This window comes from Gossypium arboreum, chromosome 5 (genome assembly GCF_025698485.1).
Source record: "Gossypium arboreum isolate Shixiya-1 chromosome 5, ASM2569848v2, whole genome shotgun sequence".
In the NCBI taxonomy this organism is placed as follows: domain Eukaryota; kingdom Viridiplantae; phylum Streptophyta; class Magnoliopsida; order Malvales; family Malvaceae; genus Gossypium; species Gossypium arboreum.
In genome coordinates, this window is record NC_069074.1 from 10115916 (window position 1) to 10141627 (window position 25712).

At 33.2% G+C, this 25712-nt stretch overlaps 6 protein-coding genes across 9 annotated transcripts; 4 read left to right on the plus strand and 2 right to left on the minus strand.

The window, feature by feature from the left end:
• LOC108449927 (uncharacterized) lies at positions 1-2073 on the minus strand. Of its 3 annotated transcripts, none has more exons than XM_017747310.2 (3): positions 1948-2073; positions 274-1530; positions 1-175 (listed from the first exon to the last, which is right to left on the minus strand). In XM_017747310.2, the coding sequence occupies exon 2, from the start codon at positions 1438-1440 to the stop codon at positions 310-312; it is 1131 nt and encodes a 376-aa protein (XP_017602799.1). In that variant the 5' UTR covers positions 1441-1530; positions 1948-2073; the 3' UTR covers positions 1-175; positions 274-309. The 3 variants fall into 3 exon arrangements, with proteins under 3 accessions (XP_017602799.1, XP_017602800.1, XP_052885075.1); XM_017747311.2 differs by having other exon boundaries at positions 274-1453; positions 1948-2051; XM_053029115.1 differs by having other exon boundaries at positions 274-1447; positions 1948-2041.
• An 803-nt stretch (positions 2074-2876) lies between these two features.
• LOC108453817 (uncharacterized) lies at positions 2877-8212 on the plus strand. Of its 2 annotated transcripts, none has more exons than XM_017752137.2 (12): positions 2877-3181; positions 4093-4197; positions 4289-4404; positions 4632-4786; positions 4868-4956; positions 5038-5569; positions 5703-5783; positions 6385-6635; positions 6719-6801; positions 7091-7202; positions 7316-7390; positions 7480-8212. In XM_017752137.2, the coding sequence occupies exons 1-12, from the start codon at positions 3092-3094 to the stop codon at positions 7666-7668; spliced, it is 1878 nt and encodes a 625-aa protein (XP_017607626.1). In that variant the 5' UTR covers positions 2877-3091; the 3' UTR covers positions 7669-8212. The 2 variants fall into 2 exon arrangements, with proteins under 2 accessions (XP_017607626.1, XP_052885125.1); XM_053029165.1 differs by having other exon boundaries at positions 2877-3140.
• Positions 8213-8531: 319 nt separating this feature from the next.
• Positions 8532-9430, plus strand: LOC108451195 (late embryogenesis abundant protein 1-like). Its single transcript, XM_053029032.1, has 3 exons — positions 8532-8730; positions 8868-8957; positions 9072-9430. The coding sequence occupies exons 1-3, from the start codon at positions 8674-8676 to the stop codon at positions 9189-9191; spliced, it is 267 nt and encodes an 88-aa protein (XP_052884992.1). The 5' UTR covers positions 8532-8673; the 3' UTR covers positions 9192-9430.
• Positions 9431-10018: 588 nt separating this feature from the next.
• LOC128279262 (protein kinase PINOID 2-like) lies at positions 10019-10933 on the plus strand (the record flags this gene model as incomplete). Its single annotated transcript, XM_053027460.1, is given in 3 exon segments — positions 10019-10260; positions 10262-10423; positions 10558-10933. Coding segments are annotated over 3 exon segments (780 nt in total), but the record flags the coding sequence as incomplete, so codon positions are not given.
• Positions 10934-16257: 5324 nt separating this feature from the next.
• On the plus strand, positions 16258-17669 carry LOC108451892 (uncharacterized). Its single transcript, XM_017749598.2, has 4 exons — positions 16258-16404; positions 16490-16855; positions 17122-17233; positions 17315-17669. The coding sequence occupies exons 2-3, from the start codon at positions 16500-16502 to the stop codon at positions 17210-17212; spliced, it is 447 nt and encodes a 148-aa protein (XP_017605087.1). The 5' UTR covers positions 16258-16404; positions 16490-16499; the 3' UTR covers positions 17213-17233; positions 17315-17669.
• A 4453-nt stretch (positions 17670-22122) lies between these two features.
• Positions 22123-24969, minus strand: LOC108450064 (uncharacterized). Its single transcript, XM_017747506.2, has 3 exons — positions 24670-24969; positions 23441-24271; positions 22123-22669 (listed from the first exon to the last, which is right to left on the minus strand). Exons 2-3 carry the CDS (start codon positions 24140-24142, stop codon positions 22385-22387), a joined length of 987 nt encoding a protein of 328 aa, XP_017602995.1. The 5' UTR covers positions 24143-24271; positions 24670-24969; the 3' UTR covers positions 22123-22384.
• Positions 24970-25712: the final 743 nt, after the last annotated feature.

The window sequence follows — 25712 nt, forward strand, 5'->3', positions numbered from 1 at the left end:
TTTTTGCAAAAGCACATGATATTTCAAAAGCGCAATTGATGTTTCAAACATTAAACATTGTTTCTGTGATTAAAAAGAAAAAAGAAAAGGGATAACAATGGCTTATCTTCCTACTTCCAAGTCTGACATTTAATAGACCTAAACACTGACACTGACCTCCTGCTTTTATTTCCACCTGCAAAAAGAAAAAAAAGGCATGAAAATGATCAAGGACATAAGAGAAAGCTAAGAAACATCAGTTAACATTGAAACGGAGCATAAAATCCTTTGTACCTGAGACTGGGATAACCATTAGACAATATGCTCCAATCACTGCCCATCATTGAACGTGGACCATCTCGGTGTTCGCCATCGCAATCCACCTTGACCACGATGAGTTTGGTCAGCTTGCAAACTCTGACGCCTGCCTTGGGGAATTCTATCTGATGGTGAATTGCGATTCCTCCAATGGAGAATTCCCTGTGAGCCACGATGTCTACCTGGAACTCTCTCTTCTGGTGTAGGATTGTTGCGGTGACCAAAGAGTGCTCTATCTGGTGTGGAACTATTATTCTCCCTTGTACCATGATCAGATTCTCGATCATATCTGAACCTCCTATTCCCTGGTCTCCTCCTAAATCTATCATGTTCATTATTTCTTGAATCACTAATGAACTCAAGTGCAAGTGTCAAGTATGCAAGATTTATAGTCAACCACGAACGAAAATCCTCGAGATTTGAAATGCTTTCTCCATTACTTTCTTCCCCAGCAACTGGTTGGATTGAACTCAGCATGTCCTCATAATCCCTTTCACGCTCCAACCTAGACCAATCACGCTGTCGTTCTGGATCAACTTCAGTTGGCCGGACCAAAGGATGAGCAGACCTGGCATGCTTCCTGAGTTCACTGTAAGTCCCACTGAAATCGCATGTCTCTGACGAACAACTCCTGGGTTTGGAGTTCATAAACTGACGTGCAGCTTCTACCACGCTCCAGCCATAAATCTCTCCTCGACAAAGAGGGCAAAGAAGCTTTGGCTGCTTATCACTACCAGCTTCGGTTTGCTGATCAAAAAAAGGCAGTGGATTCCTCCAACCATCGGAAGTAGAGGTCAAGTTTCCCAAAGGAATTTCCTGCAACATAGCAGTGGAAGGAGACGACACCGATGACTTACAAAACTGATCAAGACAATTTGAATGGCGGTAGCTTGTATTGCACATAAAAGGGCGACAGCCCTTTTCAAAGGAAGAACACCGCAAAAGTACAGCATTGTGTGGGTGTTCCATGCAAATAGGACACCTTGCATCCTCCCACTCTTTAACATCCTCGAGTCCAAATCCTAGTTCCAACGGATCCTCATGTTGGCATTGTTTGGCATCCCTGCCCCTGGAACTACATGGGTAAGGAGAGACCCTAGAGCGTTCAAAAAAAAAGGAACCAACCCTTCTATCCTTTGGCATTTTTTTTCTGAAACTTTAAAAAATTACCAGTAACAATTATCTTAAAAATCTGCCTTTTTTCAACACCTCTATACGGCACTCTTTGAATCCCTAGGATAATAATATTCAATTTATGAGATCGAAATTCATGTGTGAATAAATTACAAATATGAAAATATGCATCAATTGCATCGCTTCAACCATTTCCAAATTTCGTATGACATTTATTATAAATTAAGCATGAAAATAACAAGTCAAAAACAAAAATTCAAGCACATTAAAACAAATCCAGATTCAGTTATGATCATATAAGCCAAATAAATTAAATTTTATCCAAAAAGAAAGGAATCAAACCAAAAAGATTAATCAAGAACAGAATTATTCCCTTAGGTTAACAAAAAAAAAAAAAGAGACAGAAGTAAATTAATCATAAAACCAGATGCAGTTTGGATGAAATCTAAAGGAATCCATAGGGTTAATCGTTAAAATTAAGGTGAAATTAGACGATTGCTTAAGGTTCGAACGTACCAGAGATTTCTGGAAACAGGAGATTGGAATTTTATTTGAAAGGAGCGTTTCGATGGAAAATAAATTAATTAAAAGAAAATAGTGAGAGAGAGAGAGAGCGCGACAGGGAGAGAGACTTTCGAGGTCTTTTAAGAAGCAACAACAGGTAGCCACCTTCTTGTTGGAGAGAGACAAGTGAAAGTACTTAATAGTCCCAACCCAAAGATAATGTTTGGTGGGCATTTTTGGTTTTATGTTTTCCAATTCAACTTTGATTAAATTAGCAGTTTTCCTTAACGTTGCAAAAAACCTTTTATCATCTCAACTTAAATTCTTAATACTTATTATTTTTAAATTTAAATAAAAAAACCTTTTTAATAAGAGTCGGGTAAGTCCTGCCCATATGTAGTGCGTACATAAATGAATTATTATTAGTTAGTAAATTATAGTTATGTTTTGATTTTCACCATTTAATTAAAAAAATTACAATTTTATTTTTAAATTATTAGGTTATTAAGATTTTTTTTAATGTTTCACTAGTATACTCCAAGCGAGGATTTAACGATCAATATGGTAGATCAATATCAATCGACGAGTAAAAAAACATATTTTAAATCTATGTTAATTTAATGATCAATATCGAAGATCGGAGAAAAATCATTTAAATTTTGATTCACGATTAATAATATCCAAAATTATTTTATTAAAAATGAATTACAAAATGAAGAAGAAAATTAATTTTCAATTGATATAGACAGTGCGAACAAATAAAAACATGTAACTTTAATTTTAATAGTCCAATAATATAAATAAATTTTTTGAATAGTTCAGTACTTAAGTTGTAACTTTTTTTAGTCAAGTAATCAAAACGAAAATTTAGTCATAATTTAGTGACTAATGGTGTAATTTATTCTAATTTAAATATAAAACCCTTTTTAAGAATAGAGTTGGATCGGGTACAACCGGCCCATAGTGTAGTGTGTGTACCCTAAACCCGAAGTCCAAAGCGCAAAAACCCTCGTTCTCCCGTAGCTTTTTCTTCTTGTTGTTTCACTTCTTCCTCATCACGTCTGCTGCAGCCTGCACCGAATACTGCAGAAATTTAGAGGTCCTTCTTGTTTTAATCTCAAAGAAAGAATAAAGGAGTTTGGGTTTGGTTCTGTAAATGGGGAAGCAGAAAGTGAAACCCCTCCTTACATGTTTCACTCAAGAAGGTGATTATCTCGCCATTTCGTCTCCGGATGGAACTGTTAAAGTAATTCTCTTGTTTCCCCCTATCAACTTTTTCTTATGTAGGTTGTCGATATCTCATAATGTTTGCTTTTTTCTTTTTCTTTTTTGGAGTCCTTTTATTGATATTTTATTTCCCTTTTTTTTTTTCCTTCCTCATGCAAAAAGCAATTGTATAAATTTATAGTTTGTATAAAGAAGTACCGCTACCTATGTTTGTTCAATGCTTATGATAAGGTGGTTGGTTTAAGGGCTAATCCTATATTGGAAATGTTGTTGCGAAGATCAGTTGTGATTAGTGGTAGGTACTGAGACAAATAAACATGTACAAGGAATCAAGCACTCTTTTTATAATCTGTTCAAAAGTGTTGCGTGGTGAAAAGTAGTTTTCCTCATTGAAATGTTACTCTGCCAATATGTACATTTGTCTTGATTAGTTGCAAGAGATATTAAGCAAATGTTCAAACCTGTGAAATGAAGTTTGTTGTTTCAAGTCACTGAATCATGAGTGGTTAATCCAGATTATGATCTTTGCTGAGGAATGGTGGTTGTTTCTTATCAACAATAGCCATTTGAGTTCTCTCATGTAGAAGCTATCTCAAGGGGTTATGGCATCAGTTAATAAAGGTTAAATGAAGTGTGATAAGATGCTGGTTGCTTTTTTTTAATTGATAGCAACATCACTGTAGGGTAGTTAATAGAAATTGTGAACATGGTTGCTTGTAACTTGATCATTGTTGTACTATGTAATTTACTTGGGATTATAACTCTTATTGCTTAAATGTTTTCTTTGCCATTTTGGTTTCATACTGAAGATTCTGCATTGTTTCAGTCTCTCTCTGGGGGTGTAAATTGTTTCCAGTGCCACCTGATAGAAAGCATTACATAAGTATTGTTTTCCCCTTACATTGGCGAAAATTCATTGCACTTTTGCAGATTTGGAGCACAAGTACTGGGAGTTTATTGGCAGAGTGGAAGCAGTCAGATGGCAACCTTCCTAATAGTTATTCCTGTATGGCTTGCAGTTTTATCCCAAAGAAGGTAGCCCCAGATTCTCTTGAGAGCTTTCTAATGTTCCATGCCTTTTCAGTTTTTTAATCATTCTTCTATTGTTTCTGTGTCGATAATTTAGCATAAAAAGGGGAGTGGAACTTGCTTACTTGCTATTGGATTAAATGAAGGGGACATCTGGATTATTGATGTCTTAGCTGGTGACAAGAAGTGGTCATCTACTGGTTATTATCCTAGGTATGATGATAAATTTGTTAAGAATTATTGTTGCCAAAGTGCTTGGAGGTTCCTCATTTCCATCTGATTGCACCTTGTGTCTATCTTTGTTTATGGTGAAATTTGGTCCCTTTTCTTCTTTATTCTTTTGCATGATTTTGAGTGAACACACTAAGCATGTGAAATTTATTCATGATTATCTTTTTCTAGTGGATAGTTTAGCTGATATTGAGCCATTATTTGTCCAGTGGAATTGCTGGTCTTTCATTCAGAAATAAAGGTCATAGTCTGTATGTCATTGGAAGCAATGGAAAGGCATCTGAAATGAACTCAGAAAATGGAGATTTGATAAGGGAGTTCAAAGCTGCCAAAAGGTCCATCACTTCTTTGACATTTTCACAAGGTCAGTAAGTTATGAAATGTCCACTGCTCTTTTAACTCACTTTCTGTTCCTTGTTAATTATTTTTTCAATATGCTTTTCAGATGGAAAGTATTTGGCTTTGGCCAATGGTAAGCTTCGGGTCTCCAACCTGGAAAACGGGAAAGAGCTTCTAAAGTCTCCTGATGATTTGGTGAGTTACTTGTCTGACGTCTTTAGTGATTTTCCTTGTATGCTTGAGGCATTGATGGTTTTTATTAATTTGTTATCACAGGATCCTGTGCAATATATAAGTATATCCAATGATGCCAAGACAATTGTTACATCAGGGTTTGGGGAGACAAATCTTCAAGTCTGGAGTTGTGATTTGAGTTCCAAAACTCTGAGTGGTGGCTCTGTTATTTCAATGCCTCGCCCTCCGATAGCTTTTGAATGTAAGAATAGTGGTAGTGACGAAGATGGTTCTGTGATCTTGGCACTTTCGGAGTCTGGTATTGCTTATGTTTGGAATTTGGACTCCGTTTCCCAGGATGATGTTGAACCAACGAAGATTACTGTCAAACTTGATAAAGCAGAGGGAGACCAGCAGAAGAGTGCAGGCTCAAGGAAAAGTCGTATTCCTGTTATCTCAGCTAGATTACATGCTACAGGCATGGACCAACAGCTTGTTGCCCTTATTGCTTATGGTCCATTAGATTCTCCACAGTTTAGTCTTGTGAATGTTAGCAAAGCAGGGGAGAATATTGTTATAAATGCTGTGGATCAGACTGAAACTATTCAAGAAAATGGGACATCTTTGTTAAAAGGTGGGAAATTTGTTTTCTAAAATGCCTTTTATAATAATCCATGGTTCTGCAACTTTGCTTATTTCTTAAAGAAAAAATCTCAATATTTTATTTTGAATGGTCAAACTTTATATGCAAATATTTTGAATGGCAGTTGATCCAAATGGAAAACCAAATAAAAAAAGAGCTGCTCCTGATCCAGACCTTGCTACGACAAGAAGCAGAAATGATACGGGTGAGGGTTGATACATATTTCTGGATAAGAATCTGTTTTCTTAAATTGAATGGCTTTTTCTTTTTTCCTACTTCTTTCTCCAAAGTATCTGTTTCTTTGTCCTAATGGTTTTTGGATAAGAATCAAATCATACAAACCTCATGCGCTGCCTCCCCTTCCCCTGCTCTCTCATAGGACTTAATGACTCCAAAATGTTTCTTCCCTTCAAACAATAATTTCTATAGAACTTAGCATTTCAATTTTGTGAATGTATGTCATATGCTTGATGTATCAATGTTTATAATAAAACCCTTGGCCAGGAAGAATAAAATATTAAAATATGATGTTTGCTATGCTTTCTTATCTCTTTGTATCATGCACTACACGGGTTTGATTTTGCTATTCATATTGTATCTTAATCCTATTGAGAGAGCAACATGTCTTCTGAGGAAGCATCTTGTGTATGTCAAATGAGGCGATACCAAGAACACAGTATAACTTACTGCATTATCGGTGTAAATATGATACATGATTTAATGCGTATCAGATCTCTATAATAGTTGTTAAAACAAGCACTTTTTTCTCTATCTTGAGATTTATTTAACTTGTGATTTTGGAATAGGTCATGGAGAGAATGCTGATGGAGTTCTCGTCAATGATGATCCGAGTGAGCCTACCATGGCTGAGAAACTTGCAAGTTTAAATTTAATAGAAAATGGAAAAAATGAAACCAATGAAAACCAAGAAAGAAAAGAACCCTCTACCCATGGCAAGCCTCCCATCGCAGATTCAGTTAATGTTCTGCTTAAGCAGGCACTCCGTGCTGACGATCGTGCACTTCTGTTAGATTGCTTATACACTCAAGATGAGAAGGTCAGCTCATACTGACTAGTCTTTTGTTGACGGAAGTTTATGTATAACAGCAACGCTAATATGAAAACTTTGCTCTTTCTCAGGTTATTGCAAATTCAGTCTCTCAATTAAATCCATCTGATGTTCTCAAGCTTTTACAATCTCTTGTATCTATAACTCAATCAAGGTAATATTTTATGTGTTCGACCAACCATGAATTACTTTGAAGACATTTGTACTCTTCCTTTTTCCTTACTGTTGTAATTGTATGTAAAGTCGATTCACTTACTGCTGATCCTGGAGAAAACAGTGATGTTAACAAAGTCTATTCACTCTCTGGTGGCTCATTGCTTTTCTTTTCAGTTTTTTTTTTCCTTTTCTGGCCCACTGCTTTATTGTTAGATAGCATAGTTCTCTTGATTTTCATTTATAACTTCTGCTGAAATTTTATACACAATATTTCTAAATTAACACAGGGGTGCAGTATTGGCATGTGCGCTTCCTTGGATAAAAAGTTTACTTCTTCATCACGCTAGTGGAATTATGTCCCAGGAATCCTCTCTTCTTGCTCTGAACTCTTTGTATCAGGTCAGATGGGATTATAATTATGGACTGTTCTGTTTAAAAACATATATATTTACATCTTTTGAACTTCAATCATATTACTAATATTCATAATGTGAATGCTTGTTTTTATGCAGCTTATTGAATCTAGAGTCTCAGCTTTTGAATCAGCTCTTCAAATATCAAGTTGCTTAGACTTCCTTTATGCAGGGGTATGTGTTATGTTAAGGTTTGTGGTGATCGGAATTATGCGTTAATTTTTTAGGACTTATGTTCTTGTTGTTTGCGATTTTGATGACAGATTGTTGAGGATGAGTTTGTTGAGAATGCTGCAATTCCAGTAATATTTGAGGACATGGATGAAAGTGATGAAGAGCAACCGGAAGATGCAATGGAAACTGATGATCAAGAGAACGAAGATGGGGAAGCACTTGATGAAGCATCTGATGGGGTTAGTGATTTTGAAGGGATTGATGATATGAGTGACTGAGTAGTAACGATTGGTTGGGGTTCATTCTGTTGAAAGCTCATAAAGTGATCTGATAACCATTGAAGGAAGAAGAAAAGCAATGAGTTTCACAGACCATGACCTTGTTTCTCATCGGAAAATACACTGCATACTGATTAAGGAAAAGCAAACGGGAGGCATCCTACAAACAAATTCGGAGTTTAAATTTTTGCTCATTCATGTTTTACACCAGGAAGCACACGTACTCGTAGGAGAGGAAGATTTGATGCCAACTTGCAGGTACTGTTGCTATAACCGGGATTCTTTAATGGAAGTTGTTCCTTTCTTGAACAAATACCGAAAATCCCATTGTCCTTCTCAATTTTAGTATCTCTCCAGAATTTGCAATTTTCATCATATTTGCAGGAATGTAATAGTAAAACTTTCTCTAAACCTTTTTTTTTTGTAGTATTTATAAGCATGTATTGTTCTTTAACATGGTTTCATCTGCATAAGAAAAGTGAGATCTTAAAGAGCTTTGAGAGCTTGGATTTGCTTCAATTAATGTTAAATTCTTTTTGGTGCACACTTTACATCATTCGTTTTTAGGCTTTTGTTTCTTTAGAGAATGAAAGTCTGGTACCATATAAAGAATCTTCTGGGGAAAAAATTAAGACATATAGTGGAGAGTATTTTAAATAAATAATTTATTAATTAATGGAATTTTAAAAAAGGGTTTCATTTTAGACTCGATTGTTTAGGAAAAAATTATAAATTATTTAAATCTGAATTATAATGTCTGGTCTGAACCAGAAAGGCATTGCCACTTTATTTTCGAAAATTACGGACAACTTTTCTTTTTTGTCAAATAATAGTAACTTCTATATATGAAACATAAATTTCTGCCAATTAATACTCAAGCCATAACATGCCATTGCCAAGTGTTGGTGAATGCTTAGATTGAGGTTTACCCATAACAGCCTCCTATAAATTCATTTCACTTTATTCATAATTCAAACTAAAATTTCCTTTTCCTTAAGAAAAAAAATGTCAGGACAAAATACATCTCAGACTTTTGCAAACAATGCAACCAGTCAAGCTCAGGTTGTTAATTCTTCTTCTTCTTCTTCTTCTTCTTCTTCTTCTTCTTCTTCTTCTTCTTCTTTTTTTAAAGATGTTAATTAAACATTAAAGGGTGGTTTTCATATATGAAAACTAATGAATGGCATGTCCTTCAACAGTTAGCGAGGGATGAGATGTTGAACCAGGGCTCTCAAGCTTCTGATCAGACCTCTTCTTATACTTCCCAAGCCACCAACTTACTTCAGCAGGTACCCATCCCTCCTTTTTTCTTTTTTAAAAATTTCGGATCCTTAGTTAAAATAATCAATCACTCATGACATGTTTTTCCTCTTTTTTCCGGGATATTAATCATTCTGGTGCAGACAGGAGAGCAAGTGAAGAACATTGCACAAGGAGCAGCTGATGCAGTAAAGAACACTCTGGGTATGAATAAGCCCACCAGCACCGATCATCCAAGCAACCCATCTCCTCCCAGGACTTGAAACCCGCGTTTCCACTCTGCTTCTCTGCTTTCCCTTGCTTATCCTAGTCACTCGCCATCTATAAATAGTTTAATTATTTTATTTGACATGTTGTAAAAGGTCCTAAGAGAGTGTTGTCTGTAATGTGCGTTAAATGAATTAATGCAATTAAAGTTTGATTGATTTTATCAACTTGATTTTTAAGGATAGAATGTCATTCCATAATGATTTAATTATGCAATTTATTGTTTAAATCATAATCATATCAAATATAAATCCTATAATTAAATCTTTGGATTACATATATTATTATATGACTATTCCAAATGAGTCAATAACAAGAACTAATGTGCTCGATCAAAATCGAGTACAAGATTCATTATATCCGAATTACAAATGTAACTCTTATTTCATTAATCTAGAAGTTTGAATAAATTACCAAATATTTAAAAAAATTATTAAAAGAATTTTTAAATTTAATAATTACTACTTTAATTATTATAATAATAAGATAAATAATTAATTGGGTTGTAATAAGTTCAAAATTTTTAATAAGCTTGAAAATACCCTCATTCAAAGCAATTCAGTGAAAGGCTTCCTCCTAAATTCTCCCAAACATAAATTAAACCACTAATTGACTTGAGTTACACATTAAATGTGTATATATTTATTTATTTCAATAGGAAAAAGAAAAAGCTCATTTTTTTTAGGGCTGGGATCCGCGGTGCAAGTGTGTATAGATTCAGAATCAGCAGCTAAGAACACAAACGAAACTCACTTATCAAAACAATGGCCACGCCAAAATCTGATTCTACTCCTAATCCTCATCTTCGTTCTGATCCACCATTCACAAACCCCACAAAGGAAACAATCCTGCTTGGCCAACCATTAACCGACTTTTATCCCAACATGGTCAACTTGGAATCCAACATTTGAAGCTCTTGCATCGAGTAGGCGGTGGAGGTATAGGAAATGTATTTGTTTGTAAGATTAACAACACCGCCACCGGTTCCCATCATCATCATTGCCTTTCTGCCATGAAAGTAATAGATAGGGATGAACTCAGAATTAAAGAAAAGTTGCATAGAGCTTAACATTCTGGGAATGCTTGATCATCCTTTCCTTCCAACATTATACGCAGCGTTTGATTTCTTCCACTGTTCATGTTTGGTTAGGGAGTACTGTCCTGGTGGCGACTTGCTCACTCTTCTGCAACGCCAGTCTGATATGAAATTTAGTGTCCCATCAGCTACGTAAGTCTTCATATTGCTAAATCTATATCTGTTGAAGATTTTCCTTGAATTTTCGGAACTCCAGACATAACCCAATTGGTTCTTGTAATCGTAATTTTGTGTTTGTAATGGTATAAGAACCACTGGTGTTGCAGATTCTATGCAGCTGAAGTGCTTGTAGCATTGGAATATCTTCACATGATGGGTGTAATTTATCGTGATTTGAAGCCAGAAAATGTGCTTGTTCAAGAAGACGGTCGTATTATGCTCTCAGACTTCGATCTCTCCCTTCAATGCGACGTTTCACCCAATCTTTTAAAATGTAACGCCAGTATCATGGACAAGGACTACAATTGCTACTCTCATCTATCATTGTCTACGAAGAAAAACAAGCTCGTCGTGGATATTCCGGAACCTGAGGTCGAATTACGGGCCGAGCCGACTAATGCTCGATCGAGTGTATTTGGCTCCGGAGGTGATACCAGGATTAGGCCATGGAAGTGGTGTAAATTGGTGCAGACGCGAATTTAAAGAGACAGGAAGGGACCTTGGTCCCAAAAATGATTTTTTTTTTTTAATTTAGTCTTCCTATAAATAGATAAATTACAAATTAATATATATATAGAAATTGCACTTTGATGTCATAATAAAAAGAATTAATCCAATCTTCTTATCAATAAAAATATATACAAATTAATATGTAGTAAAATTTCACTTCCTTCTCATAAAAATAAAAAGATTGATGTTTAATTTTTAAAAAAATATAAATTATAAATTAATACATAATAAACTTGATTTATCAAAAAATTATAATTAAATTTTGGCCGCTACTAAAAATTTCTGGATTTGCCTTTGGTGAGCATCGGGAGTCCTTTTTGAGGTGATAGTGAGGGGAAAACTTTGACAAACATCCTACAGCAACCCGTAATATTTCCCAGGATTTGTTCAAGTAAAGGTAGAGATGGGGAAGGCGCATGATTTGATCAGAAAGCTGCTGGTGAAAGATCCAAACAAGAGAATGGGGGGGGGGGGGGGGTGTTGTTGAAATAAAAGAGGCATGGGTTTTTGAAAGGTGTCAATTGGCCTCTAATTTTAACACTTAAACCTCCACAAATAATCATTTAAGGAAAAGCTGAGTTTTAATTCCCCAAATCAGATCAAACTTAATAGTAGAGACGCAGTGGTAGTTCTATCTATAATGAAAGCTTAGAGATGTATTTATGTATCAAAAAGTTACTAATAAAGGGTTTATTAATTTATTCTCATTATAGCTTTTTATTATAACTAATATTTATAGATTTTATTATACCCCTTTATAATTCTTAAGTAAAAAGATAATACGTTTCAGCATATTCGAACTACGACCTCCTAAATTAACAACAATACTAACACCAATTAAATTAAAACTCAATCCGTTAAAACACACTACTTTTAAAAATAACAAATATTATTTCATGAGTACTTTTTATTTTTTATTTTTAAATAAAATCTAAAAACACATAAATTATAAGATTTAAACCTAAATCATTTTAATTTTCACTATCCCAATTATACCATTTTAACCAAAAATGCGTATTTCCTTAAAACAACTTGTTATAAATTTGTCGGTATATAATTTTTCAATTGCAAAAAAATGAGTCCACTGTAATCTGTACGTAGTACACTTGGGTAAGTGCATGCAAATAAATGGGTTCAAAGCGAGGGCTTCCCCCCACTTATGAAACTGTCTGGAACTAAGGACCCAAATTAAGTGGGCTTGACGTAGCCGACAGCATAAAGTTCTACATTTCCTTTTTTTTCTTTTCTAATGACAAATGACTTACATGTGATATGGTTAATTAATTACATAAAATTGCATGCAATGTAAGGTTAAAAAAAAGCGCAGGTGGCATTGGTTAATGCAATTATATTTGGTGAGTGACCTTTGTAATTTTATTATTATAGTGAAATATAATTCTATGTGCCATGAATAAACCTTTTTTTTAAGCATGTGTCATGAGTAAACTTGATGATACCACATCATCAAAATATGTTACTATATGTATACATGAAGAGATGCTAAAAAAACATTAAGCAACAGAAGAGCGTTAGCTTTTTGTTTGCTTGAATCATACTTGAGAGGGTTCACTCTTTTTGAAACTGGTATGCCAAAATGCCAGTCTTATATCTCGGCCCCTTTCCTAAACCTCTAAAGTAGTAGGGAATTTTAAATCTCCTTTTTCAGATTTTATATTTATATAATATGATTACTCTAGCATGAATCATCTTAATTAACAGGTCAATTATATCTGCATTCAACTGTAAGTATGTTTAATTTCATAACCCGACAATAAATGTATAAATTATAGCTATTTTTTGTACCAAAAAAATCTTTTATATATTGACTATTAATCACAAGTGGATCAAAATATAAAAATATGCATTTGTATGAACTTTACTTGAGAAGTCTATATAATTTCAGGGATAATTACATTATTAATAATTTCTCTTAATAAGAATAATAATTTTGTAATTGAACTTAAAAGGAAATAAAGTAGAAGGAAATGTATGCTTAAGCTAATAAAAACACACGCCCAGCAGAGCAGAGCACACAAAAAGCACGGCAAAAGAAAGAAGGGGAAAATAAATTAAACATATGATGGAAAGGATGCATAGAGATTCCCAAGGCGAATCCCTTCCCACCACTTCGCTTTACAGTTTGCTCTCTTCTTCCTTTTCCCTTCTTCAAGAGAATGGACGACAGTTCTTTTTTTTTTTTTTTTTTCATTTCCTCCCTTCACTTCATTCATTCATTCATTTTTTTTTTTAATCTTGGTTTTGGAGAGAGAATGAATTGAGGGGAAAAAAAATAGTTATGGGGATTTTATGTTATATTTTACTGTAATTATAAACATAGTGTTTAATTATTATATTCGTAATTCATAATAAATATGTGAAAAAAAACATGTTAAATATCACAATAAACGATAAAAAAGGGGTGGTGGTTTTGGGAGATAAAAGAGAGAAAAAAGAAAAGAAAAGAAAGGAATAGTGAATAAGCAAAGCAGGCGCAGAAAAGAGAGAGAAAAAGAAAAAGAAAAGATGGTCAAAATGAAAACCTCGAAGGACTTGTTATATTCCATCATCAGCTTCAAACCCCTATCTTTATTGAAACTCTCCCTTTGTTCTTCTTTTTTCTCTCTTTTTCATTTGCCTTTTCTTTTTCTTTTTTTTTTTCAAAATTTTTCCTCTAAAAATATCAAAGTTATAATGAAAATTGTGCATGCATGATTCCATTTAGTTGCCTCCTTTTCTAATCTTTATTTTTCTCCTCTTTGATACTGTATGTGACTCATCAATCAAAGTAAAAAATAAATGTGGCATGAATGAGAGACCCTTTGGAAAACCCTAATCACGTTATTTAAAGTTATTTTGTATTCTATGAATACCAAGTCCATTAAATCTTATACCTGCTCTAATTTTTAATCACAAGTAATTTATTTATAATATATATATATATATAAATATAAAGTCTGGTACTTTCATGGAACAAATCAGGGACTAAAACCCAAATTTAGAAAGGATAAACACAATTCAATGATTCATGATATAAATAAAGCAACCCTCTTTATGAACCAACACATACAAAAAAAAAAAAAAAACACACCAAACCCAAAAGACTAAAGCGAGTTGCTCTTTAACCCCATTCAACCCAAAACATTGAAACAATGGAAAAGCAGAGAGGAGACCCTTCGTTTGCAAAACTTAAATTGCAGTAGCTATAATTTTTTTCTCTATTTTTTAAGCAAAACATCTCTTGTATATAAAATAAATAAATAAATTCAGTTGTAGTTGTCTAAATTTTGAATTTCGGTATCTGTAATGTTTTTTTTTTGTATTTTTAAATTAAATCTCTTTTGTAAAGAAATCCTGCAAATTAAATGTATGTTAGAAAAAAAAAATTGGGTTGGTGATAAATTATAGGAAAATCCGCTTTAAGTACAAAAAGGAGAATATTCAAATATATTTATATGTAAAGGAGCAACAATTTTACTCATATTTATTTGACTGTCGATTCTCCAAAGTATGATTGAAAGAGACATGACCTAAATAATTGAGATCTAAGAGGTGGCCTGGCCCGTGCCATTGCCTAGATTTCATTGTCTAGAATATTCCTTAAACGCCAAGCAACGCTTGTTACCGTTCTTTGACTGTCAACTCAATTTTATTTTTGATACGTGATAACTGATTTTAATATTAACTAAATATTAAATATATGGATTAATTTTAAAAGGTTAAAATATGTCTCAAGTACTTGGTATTTATTCTTCTTATTTTTATTTTTCATATTTAAAATACATGTTTATTTGTTAAAATTGTTAAAATTTTTCTATTTAAATTCAAATTTATTATAACATCATTTTTTTATCATATGGTAATCAATTGAGTTTTTATCTTAAAATATTATACAAGTGAATTTAATAGAATAATTTTATTTGTGTTTTCAATTAGATTTAAATTTTAAAATATAAAAATTAAATTAAATAATAAAAATAAAATAAAGAAATTAAATTTCATTTAATATTTTTAAATAAATTATCTCATACACCAACCCTGTAAACTCTACGGTTATTTTTTTTTTCACAAAGTGTACAATAATATAAGATAAAAAAATTCTGATTTTTTACCAGTTTGTTTTATAATTTTAACTTAGTTTTGCGATTATATATTTAAATTAAAATGGTACAGATTTAGAAAAAGGGCCCACATGGGAATGGCCAAAAAGACCTTTTCCTAAGGTTCATGCATACTTGAATGAAGAGCAAGGTTGGATTAGGTGTGTTGTGGTTATAGGGTAACAGGAAGGAAGGGGGGATACGGATATCCCAGTTGGCTTTTGATGTGGATCCTCATTTTGTTGGGCTGCTGCCTTCCCCTGCCCTACTTGCATCCCACTGCCTCCCCCCAATATCAAGCCGTCGCTATCCCCACCTTCAGCTCTGTTTGACTACACTATCAGGAACGCCGTTATATTTTATTCCAACGTGACTAAATTCGTCTTATAACACAGGTATTTATATTTCTCATTTCTTTGAAAATTATGATTGTAATTTAATCCTATTCAACAGTTAAGATGCAAGTAAATAACAAACTCAAATCATAAAATCTAAGGAACTCGCTCATCGTTTTCATGCCATAATTTGGCTTGTTAAACTTGTAAATTAGACTTACACGTGTCTACCTGTGCATATTTGAATTATATTTACTATATTATAGTTCTAATGACTTGTTCGGTACAAGAAATAAGAGGTACCAAGATGTAATTTAGTGAGCGAGCATGAAATTTAAAATTTAATGGCCTGGGTTAAATATTTAAATCTGTAAACTTATTGCTTTAACCATTATTGGAGAGCTGTTGCGAATTAAAAGGTTCATTATCTCAGAGGCACTAATTTATTGGTTGCGTTACTTATGTTATTCAAAAGAAAAATTCATAAAATGGATTCGAAATATTGATCCATTAAGGAAAAAAATCACAGTTCACAAGACATTTAGTAGTGGAGAAGTAATAATATTGTACTATAATCCCTCACTTTAATGTCGCAAAGGATATTTGCATTGGGTTGCAAAAACATATATAAAATAATAAAATAAAAAAGAGCTCAATCGTTTCTATTCACCCGAAAACCGATGCATCATATGTATATGTCCATGCACTACCAAAACCCTAATAAAAAGAATGCCAAGCCAAAGCATTTATTGAAAGTTTCAAAAATTTTCTGCCCCAGAATTTTTCTTTATCTCTTTTCCTCCTTTACTAAATATAAAAAGTATTTATATTTCATTTATCAAGGTTAAATGTGAATAACACGTAAAAGTAGACACACACAGCTAGCCCTCCATTTATGGTCTAAGCATTATATATAAAGAGGCCTTCCTCGAGTCGTTTCTTCAAGAATTCCTTCCTACTCCATTCTCTTATTTAATTCAAACTCACTACCTTTTCCATTTTTCTAATTAAGGTTAGTACTTCAAATCTTAATGCTTTCTTTTTCATATTTTGCATTAGCTGTTGAATTAAATGTGTTTTTTTTTTTTGGAGAGTAGAAAAGAAAAGATGAGCAGGCCAGGAGATTGGAACTGCAGGTCGTGCCAACACCTAAACTTCCAAAGGAGGGACTCCTGCCAACGCTGCGGGGAATTCCGGTCGGGTGATCACTTCGGTAGCTACGGTGGTGGGAGGGGTGGCTCCTCCTTTGGATTCACCACCGGCTCCGACGTCCGACCTGGTGATTGGTACTGCACTGCGGGAAACTGCGGTACCCACAATTTCGCCAGTCGTTCCAGCTGCTTCAAATGTGGTGCATTCAAGGACGAATCTGCCGGAGGTTTCGACAGCGACGTTCCGCGTTCTAGAGGATTTGGCGGCGGTAATCGATCCAGCTGGAAATCCGGCGACTGGATATGTACCAGGTGAATTCTCGTTATCCTTTTTTTTAAAGGTGTAAATACATAATATTTCAATTATAATGAACTGAGAGAAGCTGTTCTGTTCTTCAACAGCTTTAGTTGCTACTGTATATCTTTCCTTTCCGTACTATAGTTTTCTTTTGACTGCTTTCCAAAGAACTTTAATGTATATATTTGAACTTATTCATACAATTATCTTTAAAAAAGTTTCGACCGATCGAAAGTAACTTAGGTGTGTGTATATATATATATATGATGGATGAATGCAGGTCGGGATGCAATGAGCACAACTTTGCTAGCCGAATGGAATGTTTCAGATGCAGTGCCCCAAGAGACTTCACAGCTAGAACTTCATACTAAATACAAGATATCCAGTTTTGGGTATATTTTTTTAACTTTTAGTTTTTTCATGCAAATTGATTGCAAGTCTAATTAATATATGTGGCTCTTGACTTGGCTTAGGTGTTGCAAACCAAGAGAGACTCAAATGAGAGAAGAATATTACTGCTTTTGTTTTTCCTGTTTAATATATTGCTTTGGGGGTGTGCTACAAGGGTGAAGAAAACAGGGTGTAAAACCCCTTTGTTTGATCATCACTACAACCCATTTGTCCCTTAATTAAATTAATTAATTATTTAGCATTTTCTCATGTTTTCCCCCATAAAAATTACGACAGTCCGGTAATTTTTGTGATGATGATGCTTTCTGTTGTATTTTTTTTTTTTCTATTTTTATTATTATCAGAGAGAGTTTATTAATTTATATTTGTAATGCATGGTGCTTGGCTTTCTTAAAAGAAGATGATTCTCTTCTCTTTTTCCATTACTAGAAATTATTATATGCGTTAACTTTAGTAAAATAATAATTTACGTTACATGCCACTACAAATATGCTTTCAAAATATTACTATTAATTTTATCTATCATATTTGAATATATATCATAATTATTAAATATGAATATTTCAAAAAAAAAAAAATCTAAATAACATAGAAGATGTAATTATCTGAAAGGACGGATAAAACTCGAACACCTATGACAAAACTGAGGATGTAAGGCTGCTTTCGAGCTGAAAATAAAACAAAAACAAAAAAAAAAAAAAAAAGTTTTAAAAAGTGCTTTAAACAAATTTTGGGACTTGAAGATTCACCTACCGGTAGTTTTCGAATTGAGTCATGACTTCATTCACTATTTGAGGATTTTTTTTTTTTATAAACAAATTTTGCTTTAGAAAAAAGTTGAGGTTAACTTATATTATTTTTTTAAAAGATTATTGAGTTGATGTTTGTTATTAATTGTGTTTCTGTTCAATTATAAAATTATCAAAGATCAATGTTTTATAAAGTAATAAATATATTTTTAGGGTATTTTTATTTTATATAAAATGTAGAAAATACATGCATATATTTAGATTTGAACTCAAGACATTGTAGTGTAAGCATGTCATAATCTAATGTATATTGGTTTCACTATAATTTCTCTTTAAAAAAAATTTTAAATACAAATAGTATATAAGTGTTGGGGATCAACCCAGTTAAGCAACGAACAAGTAAAATAACAAATAAATTGAAAAGATTGAACACAAATATTTTACATGGAAAAATCTCTCTGAAGAGGTTAAAAAACCACAAGTAGAGATAATTTCATTAAAATGGTAAAAACGAAGAGTATAAAAGATAGAGATAAAGCTAAACCCCGAAACCTAAAACAAAAACTCTCAAAACGTAAATATAAAATTCTTTAAAAGTTTGTAAAAGCTAATACCTAAATGTGTAATGAGTTATTTTTCTAGGGTGGAAAAAGAGTCTATTTATAAGCTAAATTTATAGGTCAAACAATATTAAAATAACCTACACTAATCAGAGTTTAAGTAGTAAACTAAAAAAAAAAGCTTAATTGAGAGAAGAAAGGCCAAAAAATACTATGCATAACTCCACAAATCTCCACATTGACTCGTATTTTCACAATACATTCTTTGCCAAAGCCCACCACGAGCTTATCTCGAACTATGCAGGATATTAATTGAGTTGAAGCTGTGCTTAGAAGCTAGAAGACTTCTAGTCTTTGACTTGTGCATTATCAAATCAAAACTGACTAGAGTCTAATTTCCACGAATACAATGCTCTATCTTTTTCAAAACATGCATTCAAAAAAGAACCTCTTGTATATAAAATGACCATACCTTTTTCCCTCCTATGACTAAGTTGTCTTTGTTTCAAATAAGTTTTCTGTGACTCCTTAACAGACGAGGGACGTCATGTTTCACCAATCATTGTTGGATTGTCAATCATTTTACCTTTCATTAAAACGAGTGTCCCATGGGATACCTTAATGCTGCTTGACTCGATGTTAATTCACAACCCTTTGAGTCCAAAATTCTAAAGGAAATGAGATTTTTTTTTAAGTCAGGCATATGCCTGACATCTAATAGTGTCCTGATTGTCCCATCGTGTATTTTAATCTGAACAGTACCAACACCGGTTACTTTACTAGGTGAACCATTCCACATGTGCACAACTCCACCTTCAACTGAATTATATGTGGAAAACCAATCCTTGTTGGGACACATATGAAAAGAACACCTTGAACCCAAGATCCACTCGAATGTAAGCTCGAAGTTTTGACTTGTTGATACCAACAAGAAATCGTCACCCTTGTCATTGGCCAAATTATCACCAACTAAATCTTTCTCGCTACTCTCAGCAACCTTTTTATTTCGCAATTTGTAATAATCTACCTTAATGTGACCTAATTTCTTACAATAGCAACATCTCTTGTCTTGCTTCCTTGATGCTACCAAAACTGAGGCTTGTCTATCTAACTTACTAATAGAACCAAACTCATTGTCAAGTTTATCTTTACTCAATAAATGACCCTTCACATCCTCAAATGAGATATTATCTCTACCATAAATCAGGGTTTTCTTGAAAGATTTGTATAAAGGGGTAAAGACCATAATAATAGCATAGTCTGATCTTCATCGTTCATCTAAATCTCAACATTTTTTAAATCATTAAAATGAGTAATAAATTGACTAATGTGATCTCTAAGGTGCTCACCTTGTTCACGTTGAACGCGTACAACTGATGTTTTAACACTAATTGGTTAGCTAGAGACTTTGTTGCGTAAAGGGTTTCTAACTTTTTGCATAAGGTGAATGTTGTTTTTTCCATCAAAATTTCTTACAACACATTATTTATTAGAAATAAATGAATCGTGGACAAAGCATTTTTATCTAACCTAGTCCATTCTAATTTATTCATGTCTGTAGGTTTCTTCTCTGTAAAGACCTTCTCAATATCGCCCTGAATCAAAATAGTCATAATCCGAACTTGACACAGGTTGAAATTTGCGATGGCATCGAACTTATCAATATTAAACATTGTTGTTGTCATCTTTGAACAGTTTATCAAAACGCCGCAAATTGTTTTAACGACTCTTATAGGCCCAAAAAAATACCGCTAAAAACCTGTTTTGCTATAGTGCTAACTAGCTCTTACATCAATTTGTTGGGGATAAACCCGGTTAAGCAAAGAACAAGTAAAATAACGAAGAAATTAAAAAGATCGAGCACAAATATTTTATGTGGAAAAACCCCTCCAAAGACGATTAAAAACCACGGGTAAAGATAATTTCACTAAAACGGAAAAAACGATGAGTACAAAAGATGAAGATAAAACTGAACCCTGAAACCCGAAATAAGAACCCTCACTAATTAGAGTGGAAAAAAACTAATAACTAAATGTGTAAAGGGTTATTTTTCTAGGGTGGAAAAATGATATATTTATAGGCTAAATTTGTAGGTAAAATAATATTAAAATAACCTACACTAATTAGAGTTTAAGTGGTAAATTAAAAACAGAGTTTAACTGAGAGAAAAAAAATAAAATAAAAAATACGAGGCATAACTTTACAATAATTATAGAATTTTAAAATAGACTTATACACAGACGAGTTCTTAGTGTGAAGTAAATTAATGAGAATTATGCGGATGAAATAAAATGGACTCAGATTCATATAAGATCCGGAGATCAATAGCTTATTTGACTAACATAAATAGAACCACGAGATACAAGATGAGTTCGTCTTCATTCAACAAATAGAAAGTTTTACACAACTCAAAAAAGCACATGAGAAATGTAGTGCCAACATCCCTAAAGAATAAGAGAAATTACATCAGTAAGTCAATGTGCCGAATTCAAATTCGAGTGGCACTTGGGCAACTTGTAAATATATTATAAACATGCAGGTATGATCTTTTCTAAAGATATTTTTACTCTATTATTATTCTTAATCTTGTTTTCCCCCTATTAAAATATTAATTTAAGTATATACAACATCTCAAAACACGAATTTCGATATCTCTAAACTTAGCAATATTTTAAAGATTTATCGACTCCACTTTCAAATCCAAACAAAAATAACATAAAAAAATGCCATTATTTCAGTGGTTACATTATTTAGAAAAAAAACCACTTGTCGTCTACGTAAACATAACCGGGAAAAAAACTTAAAATTGAAAGGTGGCAATAAAAAAGGCAAGTATATTCAAAACATAGGATTCCCTTTATGGACCTATTGTATCTGAAAAAGTATACATGCACTGGATTTAAAAAAAAAAGATAGAATAAGGCAACAATCCATTCATTTACATGTCTTCCAACTAGACATGCTCGGGCTAATCATATTAGCATGTCAAAATCAGGATATTGTATTTTTGTAAATTTAAACTGGCACGGTACGAGTACGACCCAAATTATCATTTAATGGTAACATTTATTTTTTAATTTAATTATGAAATTAAGATACAAATTTTCATTGAATAATGAAATGGATCATTAGATGCCAGGCTTGGTTAAGAGAATTGAAAAAAAAAAAAAAAAAAAGAGTTGTGGCCTAGCTTGGCCCACAAACAGATTTACTTCTAACACTATATTATTAAAAAATAAAAAAGAATAGAGCTCAACCCTTGTCTTTGTTTATGTTGGCCTCATTTTATATGTTTTATTGAAGTTTCGGCCCAAATCTGTTGCTTACCCCTTTCAATATTAAATTATCCCATGAAAAACATATGCTTTGTGAGAAAGGAATAGGATCTGTTTCTTATTGATTCACGCCGATACCTTTTCTTTTTCTTTGGGTGATGCGGGTGAAGCTTAGAGCTTTTGGTGCTAGCAGACAGAAAAGGTTAGATTAATGAATATTAAAATCACAAGGTGCCATTTTTGCACGGTGATCTGATGAAATGCAACCAGTAAACCACATAAAATATGGTAGAAAATTCGACCAACATATCTGATTTATGCAACAATCTTAACAAAAGGGGCAATTCTTATGTCTAATTTCCTCTCTAGTCTCTCTTCTTATATCCTTTCTTAATTGACACAAATAGTGCACAACAATATCCAGATCATTTTCACAACTTAATCCCCAAGAATGAAAAAAAAAAAAAAAACCTTGTAATTGAAAAGGAGACCCCCCCCAAAAAAACACACAATAAGAATGCATTTAGAAAAAATTAATTTAGCAGCTTTTATGTACCTTCGTCCGCAGCTTGCTGTGCCCACTTTATAGTTGACCTGGCCAATGCGTCCATAGGGTCAATACATTTCTTAAGAAGTGGATCATCCCGAGGCAAAACATCACGCATATCATCAGATGCAATGATAACTGTGTTAACCGCCCTAACCAGAAGAACCTGGAGAGCAATTCTCAGCAGATTCCGTGCTCCTTCCATGTCTTTTCTGTTTAAAGCATCGATAGCAGGGATTACAGCGTGTTCCATGGTTGCTTTATCTGGCATCACAACCTCAAACCCCTACATGCACATATTGAAGTAACTATTAAGTTGTCTCAATAGTCAAATCAGTACCACGAACTGCCTAAACTAGTATTATATGGGACATGAACATGCCAAATCGAAATAACATTTCAATGAGGTCATAAACATAGAGATCAATAATATTGGTACCATTAAATTTGGTGAACTTTGTCTGCATTTCTTCCAACTTGTGTAGAGTAACAAAATGAACAACTAAGAACATGAATTTACAGCCAAATTAACAACATTGAATATCTCCACAGCAGTTGAAGACAACAAGTTAGGTTTAAAAAACAGACTTTTGGACCTTTCCGAAAGATGAGTCACACTTGAATATAATGTGTGGCATCACCTACCGAACCAAACATATAATCTAAACAAGTTGAGATCTCAAAGGTAAACTAGAAGCCATGAAACATTATATGAGTTGTATATTCTTCACCTCCGAAATCTTTTGGCAAGTGGTAGGCAGGCAACTCACCTCTTTCATGAACATAAAAAATAGATGAAGCTAGTCTTTAGTTTAAACCTTTCAGGTGTTCCAATCTTATCTGCTTTTCTTCAAATTTGTGAAAGTTTCAGTTAGAACCTTCAAAAGCATTCAAACCAGATACGGTCAACCATGAATGATCTTCTTACCTAGCTATTTTCTTTCTTTCGAATAATTATTATCTGTTTAATAGTTTATTACTTGCATGAATTTTTGCAAACTACATATTTTTCCTAAAGGGATGCATTGAGCTTATTTCACAGGGCAAGAACAATTACCTCAATTTGCAGTTTCTCTTGGTAAAACCCTGCTTTTAGAGTTGCATCAGTGGCGAGAACCCCGATACGCAAAGGGCTCCCGGCTTCCAGTGGCTTCAACCCAGCTTCCTTAAGCTCCCTAGCAACACACTCAGCCATGTGAAGTGAATGAACAGAACACCCCTTAAACACTTCATCATGCCATGAGTGAGAAATATGACAAGGCATTACAATGCAGTGAGCTCCTGATTTCTTAAGGAAAACCCTTTTACTCCGTAGATTTTCGACAATGCGGGTATGATCGGATTGTGAAGGTTCATTTCTACTGCAGAGGGAAGACGAACTCATCTCCAGTGATGAAAGCTCCCTATTCAAAACTGGATCAGAGCAAACAACAAAAGGCATACATTTCGCTTCGTTCTCTTTGCTCAAATGTACTAATTTTCTCAAGAAATTTAGAGTAGAATCAACAGATAACCCCCCAAGTATTCCCACAGTATTAGGAGCACTGAGCAAGGGCCCATCATAGCTGCTTAAAGAAGCTACTAATGGATTACAAGTTTTCCTAGATTCAGGAAATTGCCCAATTTCATCAGTGTGTAAGATAACTGAAGATGGGGGCATAGAACGAACTGGATTCAACCTTTTATAACAAAGAGTTCTCTGCCTAACTAATAAGTAAGGTGGGCAATTCAGCGACATTTGCAAGCTTCTATCCAACATCTGAACACATGAAGTATCAGATAGAACTCGACATATAAGTATATGATTCTAAATTCCACAGGCAATGAATATCAGCATCTGCCAACTCAAACCCACATCTGAATCGAATTAATTTTAGCTAGAGTTCACCTGAGAAAACCATACATAGAAACTATCTCAACTTCTAATTTTCACAAAAAAAAAAAAATAATAATAATAATCAAAAGACATTTCTCCCAATATCTACATCTTCTAAAACCAAAACCCAGTTACAGAAGTAACCAAAAGTCCAAACTTGATCAAATTTTCAGCCTTGAATAAAACCAAAAACTTCATCACGAACAGCTACAAACAAAAAAAGACAAGCTGCTCTAACAAACCAACTCAATTAGGATTCGCCTTCCCAGAGAGAAAAACGAAAAACCCAATTCCAAACTCTGGAAGGTTTCACTTTCTATGCTTCCAGAGTTGAAAAAAGCGACAAAGGCAAAGTGAATACAAAAAAAAAAGGTAAAGTTTGAAATTCAGAGGATTGTATTGATATGTACCAGTGGTTTAGAAATGAAGCAGCAGCTTACGGGAAGCGGGGAAAGAATCTTTGTGGTTTGGAGTACAAGAATCATTCACACGCACATTTTTCTCACTATACTATACTTGTGGTTAAAATTTTAAAGTTGAAAAAGAGAAGATAGCGAAGAAATGAGGAACAGAAGGAAGGAGTTAAGTCTCTGCCTGTCATCTTCTGTTTGTAGAATGTGCAGGTTGGGTGAGTGGGAAGTGGTGGGGAGCGGGGTCCCGCTGTATGGTCCTTCTATTTTTATGGTGCTCCTCGCTTTTTACTTTAGTTTCCATTTTCTTTTTCTTTTTCATGGAAGTTTCCATCTATTTATTAATGGATAAAATATATAAACTGTTTTTAGATTTTATTTAAAATTACATAATCAAATTGTTATATTTTCATCTTCCGCTGTTAACTTCTATAAAATGGGTAACATTGCATTTTCATTCAATGAATAAATAACTAATTTAATCCTAAATTATATTTTGATATTTTAAAATTTTATTAACAATAATTATAAAAAAAAATCTTAACAATAAAATTAAAAATACTCATATAAAAAATAATTTTCAAAAAGAAAAAGAAAAATTTTGTAGCTAATTTTTCATATCTCATAAAATTTAGTCTTTAAACTTTGATCAAAAAATTAAATATTCATTTACTTTGATTCTACTCATTATTTTATTTGCTTTGTTGTTTTACGTTCTCTTCATTTTCATATTTCTTTGCCTTTTTTTTTTTCTCTTTTGTCATGTAAATCAGCATCGACTCAGCTTTCCCCAAATCATTAAAAATAATATATATATATATTTTATTTATAGTTGAAAGTAAAATTTCAATTTGAAACTTGAGAGAAGAAATGATGGATTTGAAGAAACGAAGAAGGGCAAGAGTTACAGAAAATAAATGATTAGTTTAGAAAAGAAGTAGGGTACTTTGTGTTATAAATTAAAAGAGAAAATTTTACATTTCAAAAATTAAAATTCATAATTATTATAATTATCAAGAAAATTTTGTAGATAACCTCGATTA

Coding starts and splice junctions, on each gene's coding strand:
- LOC108449927 (XM_017747310.2), bottom strand. CDS start 1,440: ATGCCAAAGGATAGAAGGGTTGGTTCCTTTTTTTTTGAACGCTCTAGG.
- LOC108453817 (XM_017752137.2), top strand. CDS start 3,092: ATGGGGAAGCAGAAAGTGAAACCCCTCCTTACATGTTTCACTCAAGAA. Junction 5,784..6,384: donor AAGAAGCAGAAATGATACGG/GTGAGGGTTGAT, acceptor ATTTTGGAATAG/GTCATGGAGAGAATGCTGAT. Junction 6,802..7,090: donor GTATCTATAACTCAATCAAG/GTAATATTTTAT, acceptor AAATTAACACAG/GGGTGCAGTATTGGCATGTG.
- LOC108451195 (XM_053029032.1), top strand. CDS start 8,674: ATGTCAGGACAAAATACATCTCAGACTTTTGCAAACAATGCAACCAGT. Junction 8,731..8,867: donor ATGCAACCAGTCAAGCTCAG/GTTGTTAATTCT, acceptor GTCCTTCAACAG/TTAGCGAGGGATGAGATGTT. Junction 8,958..9,071: donor CCACCAACTTACTTCAGCAG/GTACCCATCCCT, acceptor ATTCTGGTGCAG/ACAGGAGAGCAAGTGAAGAA.
- LOC108451892 (XM_017749598.2), top strand. CDS start 16,500: ATGAGCAGGCCAGGAGATTGGAACTGCAGGTCGTGCCAACACCTAAAC. Junction 16,856..17,121: donor GGCGACTGGATATGTACCAG/GTGAATTCTCGT, acceptor GGATGAATGCAG/GTCGGGATGCAATGAGCACA.
- LOC108450064 (XM_017747506.2), bottom strand. CDS start 24,142: ATGTTGGATAGAAGCTTGCAAATGTCGCTGAATTGCCCACCTTACTTA. Junction 22,670..23,440: donor AAGAGAAACTGCAAATTGAG/GTAATTGTTCTT, acceptor ATGTGCATGTAG/GGGTTTGAGGTTGTGATGCC.